The 9,815-nt window shown below is 32.0% G+C and overlaps 1 protein-coding gene across 2 annotated transcripts in view; it reads right to left on the minus strand.

Moving 5' to 3' along the window:
- Nucleotides 1-3,917: 3,917 nt before the first annotated feature.
- LOC109534530 overlaps nucleotides 3,918-9,815 on the minus strand; it is a 10,492-nt gene continuing 4,594 nt past the window's right edge. The window contains exons 4-8 of one of the 2 annotated variants that reach the window (XM_019900260.2): nucleotides 8,966-9,041; nucleotides 8,467-8,654; nucleotides 7,168-7,312; nucleotides 5,885-6,076; nucleotides 3,918-4,449 (exon numbers count right to left, since the gene is read on the minus strand). In XM_019900260.2, the coding sequence (XP_019755819.2) occupies nucleotides 3,970-4,449; nucleotides 5,885-6,076; nucleotides 7,168-7,312; nucleotides 8,467-8,654; nucleotides 8,966-9,041 (1,081 nt within the window). In that variant the 3' untranslated portion in view covers nucleotides 3,918-3,969. The remainder of the gene's footprint in view (nucleotides 4,450-5,884; nucleotides 6,077-7,167; nucleotides 7,313-8,466; nucleotides 8,655-8,965; nucleotides 9,042-9,815) is intronic. The other variant, XM_019900261.2, reaches the window with a different exon arrangement.

A 9,815-nucleotide genomic window follows, 5' to 3' on the forward strand; every position in this document is an offset into this window, starting at 1 on the left:
TTTGGAATGATGTAAAAACGAGCGTTCTTGCTCATTTTGCTTTCGAGAAACATGCAAAACGGGACGGAAAACATGAAATTTTGCAATAATCTTACGCCACCCTTGTACAAAACGACGTATTTTTTCTACATAACCCCCCTGAATTTAAAGCTGGATCCGCCCCTGGATTGAACACCCTTAGACTTCTTTCTTTGGGGACAAAATTAGTTCTGTATAAGATGTGGAAGGCCTCGTCATCTTCTAAGCAGCAACATTCATCATTCTCACCCTCGTGTTCTTCTTCCGGAGCAGTGGGAACCTTTCGCCAATTAAAATATTTGTGTACCATAAAAAGCGTTCATATTTTTCCCAGTTTTGGTCATACAGGATATATAATAGTTGACCTACGTATTTTTTCTTAGCAACACTAATTGGATGAATGAGGGGAATTTCGTTAAGAGGAGTCCTTAAATTGTTTACCCAATTCCAACATCTCTTGAGCAAGTGTTGCTTTGTAGGATTGGGCTCAAAACGAAAAAGAATGTCTGGCCCTTACAGAAACAATAGCACAACCCTTTTTAAAACTCCTTTCTAAATAAAAAATATTTCTTATTCTTCTTCTTTAGCTGCCGTCTTCGTTCCGAAGTTTGGCCTAGGCCTGGGTAACACTGTGTTAAGTTACGCTATTGAGTTGTGCGGCTCTCTGAATTAACGAGTTATAACTCATCAGTTCATGAGCTATAAGTGATCTATTAAAGCTGCGAGACCCGAGAGTGGTTTTTCACATCTAAAAAAAGAGATCACTAACATTTTTTCTGGGTAACGTTTTACTACTGTGTTCAAACAACTAAAAAAAAGTAATCTAGATTTTCCCAGCAACAGAACTGATTCCGAAGAAAGTCGACGAGTTTTCTTGTAAAATCGATCTCTTAAGTTTTTTGCATAAAAGATTCAGTTTGCCAGTATTTTAAACTAAAACGTTAGGAAAACGCGGTTTTTCTGTTTAGAGACGGTGTTGTTTAGAAATATTGATCTAAAAGTGAAGAAACCCCAGTTTCGAAGAGTTGTCCAAATAAATGATTACAAACTCGCGCTTTTTCCGTTCGGGCAAAATATTTTTTGGAAAAATACCCAGAAATAATTATTAGGGTTTTGCCCATAATTCGAAGCTGCAAAAAGTTTTTGAAAAATGTTTGCAAAGCGGTTAAGGAGGCGAGTGTTCCAATAAAATGTATCAATTGTTCACAGAAAATACCTGAATATTGTCAACTTTGTTAAAACTGGAATGAAAATTTAGAGGGACTAAAAATCTTCAGAGCGATGAGCGATGGGCGGCGACTTTCACAAATAATTTTTTGTAAACTTTTGCTATCTGATCGTTTTTAAGATAATGGTAATTACTTTCAGTGGAAAACTAAATTAATTATTTGGTTTTTGTGCCAAATTGGAAGCTGAAATGGATTTTCCAAAGTTCCCTGCAAACCGTTGAATGAGGCGAATTTTCTAGCAAATTAATTTTGTAATTTTTGGCTGAAATGACCCCATTATTGTCAGAAAAGGAGGAAATCATCAGAAAATAATGGTTTTTTGTGTCAATAGTTTTCGGGGAAAAACGGGAAAATTAATTTTCGTTTAATAATCCTCTATTATCTATATAATATATAAAAGAAAAGAAATAAATATAATATATAAAAGAACGCTAAAATCGGCGGTTTTGTTCGTTTTTTAATTAAACAAATAAACGGGTTTCAATTTATTTTGTCTTATTTTATAGGTATTTTTAATAATTGAAAAAAGTATTAAACTTTTTCCTTCTGAACAACTTCCAATAACCTTCATCTATTTAGTGCCGGAAACAGGCCTTTTAAAGTCTAATCTAACTGGACTATAGGTGGTGAGTCGAATAGAAGCTAAATTCAGAAAATTTGGCCATGTGAGAGTTTCGCGAAAATATGGACGTTCTGCTCGAGATGAAAATGAAACTCGGCGTTTTACTTTCTTGATATTCTTGCGGATACAAACACATGCGGAAATCTGTTGTTCACCGAATAGTTCGAAAGCACAGAAATAGTATCAACCCTACAAAGTTATTCCTGTGCGAGAGCTATTTGAAGATGATTTTGATAGACAAAATGAATTTTGGGAAAGCATGCAAAATATATGCAGTCTAGATAATAGTTAAAAACATATTTTTTCGATAACGCTACGTTCTATTGGAATGGTTATGTGAACCGACAAAATTGTCGATATTGATCAACAGTAAATCGGCACTGGATGCTGAAGGTTCACTCCCAGTTCATCCAAAAAATAAATGTGTGGTGTGGATAAACAGTCTCTAACTGGAAAATAATATCCGGAATTTCTCCGGAAGTTGAATGAATTTGGAATTTTTAGGCAAAATCGGGAAGAGCATTACCAAACCGTCTGGTCTAGCACATGATTCTTGTCATTTTTATATGATATACATCGCTTCCCACTTTCTGATTAATATTTAATCGGTTTATCAAACGAGCCGTGTTAATTGCAATTTATACGTAGCCACTATTCTTGAAACACCCCTGGATGACGTCAATAGCTCCTGCTTATGTGAGTGGGCCTGCTTCTGGATACTAACAGTTCACGTGTTTTCACAAACTTGAGTGCCCTGAGGAACACGTGTTATGCCCTCTATCACTGTCTAGAACGAATAGTTAGAAATGTAATTTTGTCGTGTTTTTATTGCCCTGTACGAATCGTTTATTTGCCTGTGAAGGTTTCAAACAGTCGCTATATTGCTGCGGCTTCTTCTAAAGAAACTTGTAACTTGGATATTAAATTACCCTTAATACTCAAAGTATTCACGTTCCACGAACAGAATGTAGTAGCGAGAATTTTCAAGTAATAAAATCCTAATTCTTAATCTTATAAGTTTTAGTTTATCACCTGCACAATTGCTCAGGAAATGATCTGTTTTTTTGCTTTAAATTAAAATGCATAGTGTAAATTAAAATTGTTCAAAATTGTCCATACTTTTACGTACATAAAGCTTTCAAAAGACGGCACGTGTATCAGCTTTTGTGGTCTTCTTTTACCTATGAAGTCAATTTAAAGATATCTATTTGCACTTCCGGCCTTCTCCTTCTGTTTAAGGTCGAAAAAAGTAAATGTGCTTTTAAAATGCAACTTAATGCAAAACTCCCCGGTAAAAATAGAAGATTTAAAACCCCCAGTGCCCAATTATTTCATTGAAATTTACTTCTACAGAAAACACTAAAATCCTCAATTCCAAGTTGCAAGCTGGGACAATCAGCTAAGAAAAGTGTTCATTTCTTTTAAATTGTTATTAAAACTGTTTAAAATCCAAAATAGCAGGTCCAAAACATTTTAGTTACTTTGGTCCAGTACAAACAATAAAATATGTTATAATTTGCCGCTAGTTTTTTGTGCTGGTAGGTAAACTGTGACGAAAAAAGTAGAACTTTTGATCAAATTCATTCATATTAAAATAACAGCTTTCTTAATTCAGATTTATCTATTAAAATTTAAAATACAAAATTAGCACTTGATTTTTATTGTTTTTCTTCATAAAAATTGTTTTGGCATTTTACGCAATTCGCTAAAGGAAAACTGATTGTGCCAAATCATATAACTCGACGTTCCTCACTGTTTGCTATTAAGAATAACAAATCAGCATTTCTTACGCCTGAAATGGTAGCCAAACGGTTACGCTGCAGACTAAAAAAATATGTATTAAAATCTGTTAATTGGTATAAAAATTAAAACACTTTAAACTTTACCCAAAAGTCTGGTGGAAACTGAAAGTATACGAAACCATTTTTTCAAAAATCGGTTTCTCTAAAACGCTTTATTGTTTCAGACTTATAAAGTTAAAAAAATGTTTTGATGCCAATATAAACGTTGGGTGAATTTAATCAACTAAAATAAAATGCGTTTGTATATTGGATCAACTACAATTTTTATTAATCTCCGTTAAAATTGAAAACTCACAATTCATGGTGTATCACATGCAGTAATGGTAATTTTCTTTCCAGATGAGAGTAAGACCGTATTTCTATTGTCACATCGCAACAGTGGAGTCCTCTCAGAAACCTTCTCGTGTACGGTAAGCAAAGAATCATCAATTTTAACTGTAGGCACAAATATTTGGGACAATCTGCGGTACTGGTTTCTACTGTGTCTTGACACTGTATTCGAACAAATCGACGAAAATTGGTGGTCCAAGCAAGGGGACCAAGTAAATTCCCGTTGTTTGTTGTAGGGTTTAAAGTTTCCCTCCGACATATCTGTAGAGTAGTGATTTAGATCGTAATTTGGCCGATTGCGCTGCCTATGGGTTGGACATTCTTCGGGACAACCGATATTTTGATCTGATTGAATGGTTTTATTATAATCTCTAGCCACTTTAATGTCGTATTTCCAAAATCTTTTTCTCGCTTGATCTCTTGTGGTGTTTGGAGCCACTTCCTTGATCTGCAAATAAAAAAATGGTTTTCTTGACTCGGTTATAAGAAACGACTAAAATACTGGCGTTCTTTTCTAAAGTTAAATATTTAAAATGGTTTAAATTTACTAGATTCTTTGTCAATGAAAACATAAAAATCCAATTGGAGCGCTTTATTTTCTACGGTTCAGTTTCAAACCAAACATTCATATAACATGATATTTATTCACTCTGTTAGTCTAAATAACATGGTGGCATTCTTATGAAATCAAACAAAGAATTGAAATGTTTCCTGTTAATTTTTTAAATAAATAAACACATTTAGTTATTGTAGGGAAACAATTCCTGAAATTGGAAGAAACATGTTCGGTATAATTTGTCAAAATTGCAAAATCGCCAATTTTTGCTACGTTTTTTCCTGTTTTATATTCTCTTCATCATTATTCAGTTTTAAATTACTTTAATAATTTTTTAACCAATATCTATGTGTATTTAATTCACATTTTTCTATTATCATGATAAGTTCTGAGGCTGAAATATTATTTAGTTTCACTTATGTAGATACGCATTATCAAAAACAAGATCATATCTTGAGATCGATTTTGATATTTTTTCTTCTCTGATTTAAATTTGGTAGAAAATTAACTGGATAATTTCGATTTTTAATTCTTAGGTCTAAAATCACAAAATTCTCGTTGTATCCGGAAATGGGCGTAATAAAATAGTTGATATCGAATTTCAGTCTTTTTAACAAAAGTGCTTTTTTGCGCTTATTTCGATTCGTTGAAATCCCATGGACTCCAGACAACTTCCACCATGAAACAGTCACGAAGAAAATAATTACGAAATTAATAATTGTAATAAGACATAATATAAATATAGGAAATAAAATACAGATGAAAATAAGCCCTTTATGTTTACAGTTCGATTGTTCAGTTCAGTTGAAAACAGAAGACGTTGCGAATGTTAGTGATATGTAGAACAAGATTTATCATATTATGTAGTAGTTCAAATATTTTTAAAGTACCTACCGTAAACTGATAAAAGATTAGAGAAACTTCGAAATGTTCACAGATCCAATCTAATAGAGGGTTAAGTGATTCATTTTTTCGAAAGCAACAAAGTTTGTGAATTGAGAAAAGTTGGTCTACTCTCAATTTTTTGCTAAATAGATGGGGGAAGAAAATATTTTATATTTGATTTTTTTGTAAAAATGTCGATTATCTCTTTATCGCTTGGCAATGAAGGAGTAAAGTGTGTTTCCCAAATAGTTATTTAGTTTTAGCACGTTTTGCGTTAGTGATTTATGTTTTTTTTTAGCTGGAATTAATCGCTTAAGAAAGTCACGCTTTAAAAATCAAATTTGTATGTGAATATACTCTACGCTAAAAGATAGCCACAACTAACAATATTTTTATTTTTTTAATTCTTGATTTTTGAATAAAGCTTATAACCATTACTTACCATAAAAACGAGAATTCCTGCAGCATATATGCAGACGATATTGACGAAAGTAAGACAGAGACTGATGGCACCCAATGTAGTCAGTTCTACGGCACTGTTTGTCGAAAAGTAATCAGTGTGTGTTAAAGAAGCATATCTGGTAGTTTCATCATTTTTCAAATAGTAGACAAATCCTAAAGACCAAAGCAATCCCTAAAGAGTAAAAATAAATCAATTAAAAAATGGAGAAGATAGATATAAATAAAGTAAAAGTCAATTGATACTAACACGGAATTTGTTAAAAATCTTGGTACTTAAGATAGAACGTTTTAATAAATAGCGATATTTTATTTAATTTAGATTTTAAAATGTACCTATCCTTGTTGATAATTTCTAATTGTTTTTTCTGCTATGTTAACAAAATATGTAAATGTGCCGAATTTGATATTGAAGCATCGACGTTTATTTTTGATTTAAACAAGGATGTTTGGACGAAGGACATGAATTTATATATTTTTAGAATCTTCGGCAAAGAGTTTATTTTAATTTACTAAATAGGCACGGAGTTTCGGTTATGCAAAACTCAAATGACAAAAACCAAATGGCGAGTTCTGGCCATAACGATAAAATACAGCGTTTGCCAATATTACCACGTGTTTTAATTTTAAATTTATTAAACAACGCAACGATTTAAGCAAATTTGTTCAGTTTTCAGTGGATCGTTGTTAATTTTTACGAGTTTTTTGCACTCCCAGTTAACTTACTAATGATACAAGAGAGCATCAACTATGATATAAAAATAAGCAAATTTTTTTTTCAAATTTCATTTGCATTCTTAATTAAAGCTATTAACAATTTACGTTTTTATTCCTTGCTGTTTTTTATTCTACAGCAACGCTTTAACAGCATATTAAGCTATTAAGCAGAGCACTTTTTTCTTATATAACTGACCTCCGCAAAATTTAAAATTTGTCTATACAATGTGTTCATGTTTTTTCTATCTAGAGGAATATAGTTTCCAGTTTTTGTTTATTTCTTTTCTAATATTTACAATTTTCTATTCATTAAATTCTTGAACTATTTTCCTTTGTTGAGCAAAACAAATTTGAACTGATAACCTTCTTATTCATTGGAAAAGCAAGTATTTGCCGATCCTGGCGCACATAAAAAATTGGTTCTTATGGGGTCAATCGGCAGTTAAAGTACTCGACACTCATTACTTATATCTTATAAATATGTTCCAGTAAAGGTACCGTAAATTTTACAAAAACATATCCGTTCAGGCAATTTAATTAAACACTTACCGCGTTAACAGCTGGTGGCATTAAAGACGTTGATATAGCGACACCAACTAAAGAAGCAATGTTATCGCTTAGAATGCCCAGTGCTACCGCAGCCCCTGACAGCAAAGCTATGATTGCTCCTACCCATAATGAGCGAGGTTCTCCCCTAAAATAGGATCCATATTTTATGAATAAAGTGATTAAATGATACCATTTTATTTTCCAAATTGCCGCCAAATTAAATTTATTTAAAAAGTGTATTTTTCATTTCAATCAATAATTCTTAATTTTTTCGAATAATACGTATTTTTTTACGAAGCTTATAATATTTATTGGTTACGTAAAACCACCTCGTCAAAAAATTGAATTTTAACGTTTTTCAAATTAAATTAAATTTCTACAAAAATGTTGTTCGATTCGGCCTTAGTTCCAAAATAAATTGAATTTTGTTAAACACACTCACAAACTCATGTTTAATTGTAACTCGTTACGAGAAATGGAAGTCGGTTTATTCCTGATTGGAGAATTCGTAAGATATTTTAGCTCTAATTAAATCAGAGTGCCATCACGAAGCTTCTCTGCCAAATTTCATAAAGTAAGATACATATTATATCGTTATCGTTATAAATATAGTAGATATATCAGAATCTAAGATTAAATTTCAACTCATTTAATGTTCAGTTTCATGAAAGTTTAAGAAGTTGATGAAAGGAGCCATGTAACCTTTACTGGCCCTGTGCAACTTTTGGATAAAGAGTTTTTTGTCAATCTTAGAATTATGTTGCACCACTGAGAGAAATGTTGAAAAATGTAAATGGCGAAAGTTAAACGCAAAAGGAAAACTAATGCACAATCGGTTAACGACGGATTAAGGCGGTTAAGATCTTGTTAATAATCTCTTAATTTTGATGTTCTCTCCCACATTGAAATTTTGCTTCTTATTCGTACCGAACCTTTCCAGATCTAAAGCGATTCAACTTGATAGTGAATATTAGATTTTCTTATTTAACTAAAGTGTGCATCTTTAAGACAAAGTCGGGTGAATCTATGTTGATATGAAAATATTCTGCAAAAAGGATCATTCTGTGGAATGTAGTAGTTCAGTTCTTTTTTTTTAACCTAAACCTGTTCAGATATAGTTTTGTTAAGGAATATTCAAGTAAATCTGCAGTTGCGTTAAATCATTATAAAGTCCAGCTTTTATACGCAAAACGAAAATAAATTATACAAATAAACAAAATGAAATAAATTACCAATAGAAATCCCATTCGATTATTAGACCTAAAAAGTAAGTAGTCAATAATTCATTTTAACTACTACCTGGAATACATTTCATATGTTGGCCAATCGCTCATCCCATACTTGTCGGTCGCAATGCAGATTACACACCCATAGCAAAAGCCCACGACCGTTGCGATGCCTAAGCCAATAAGCTCGTTTTGAACTCCAGTTTTTTTCAAATGTTTATCCTGAATTACCGAACCAAACGTCCCGGCCATTACTGGACCCTAAAAAACCGTGCACGTCATTAACGGCAAGCTCAAGACAAGTTCTACAAGTTGAAAGTTTTATTTCTTATGAAAAAGACTATCAACACAATCAGTCCTTCTGGTCTTGAAATATATTAATCTAGGCTTTAATTATTTTAACTGGTTAGTTCGATTGCGTTTGAAAATGTTCGAGTAGATAGGGTTGTTGGGAAATGAAAACGGAATGGTCTTTTCTCGGATATTTAAAAAATTATTTAGTTAAAACAAATTTATAATTCAACCTGTACAGCCTATATATACAAACAGCATACATTTTATGAAGTACTTACCATCATTGGAGATATCAACATGCTGGAAAGCATATAAATGCTGTTATTTTCCACCAAGCCTAATGCACATAATATACTGAAAAAGAAAATACATGTTTGGGTGTTAACGCCGGTTTTACAATGCCTTTAACTTTAATCATCAATTAGATTACCTAGCTACTTTTTGTTAATTAAAATATTTGCCTTAATCCCTACTCTTGAACAAGTATCCTTGTTTTGAAGCAATTTTTCAACTTTCATTGTCTGTAAATTGTCATTTGAATATCCTAAGAGTTTTCCGAAATATTAATAACTTCTCGGAATACTGTGTTTTAAGAAAATAGACCCAAAATCAGTGTAGTATAACGGGCGAGGAATACATCGACTTATCGGACACTCTGTATATAAAGTAAACCTTTTGTCACCCTAACAACTAAAAAAACATATTTTTAGATGCAGTATGTTAATTAAGTAACTTTTAATAGGGTAGCTCATATTCAAGATATGCAAGTAGAATTATCAGCTTATGTATATTGCTTATTCATTACSGTTTTCAAAATTTAGGTACCCGACTTGATTCCTGAAATATCYTGAAAAGACAAGAAATCAAMATTTTTTTAATTATCACTTATTACGTAAACTGCTTAACTTRGAAAAAAAGTTAAAACTGCCCTTAGTGCAACTTTTTGCGTTGAATCCAATAAACTAGCACTCGTTATCATAGTCAACTTGATTGGCGAGATAAAAAATTAACTTATTAACTTATGTTTTTTTTAAATGGTAATCATAGTTGGCTGTGGGCGTTTTAAAATCCTTATTTTTTTCTGAATTTAACGATATAATTGTTTGTATGTTTTTCTCCTTTTGATGC

This window comes from Dendroctonus ponderosae, unplaced genomic scaffold (assembly GCF_020466585.1).
Source record: "Dendroctonus ponderosae isolate FM_Combo_2020 unplaced genomic scaffold, Dpon_F_20191213v2 Dpon_F_20191213_8, whole genome shotgun sequence".
Lineage (NCBI taxonomy): Eukaryota > Metazoa > Arthropoda > Insecta > Coleoptera > Curculionidae > Dendroctonus > Dendroctonus ponderosae.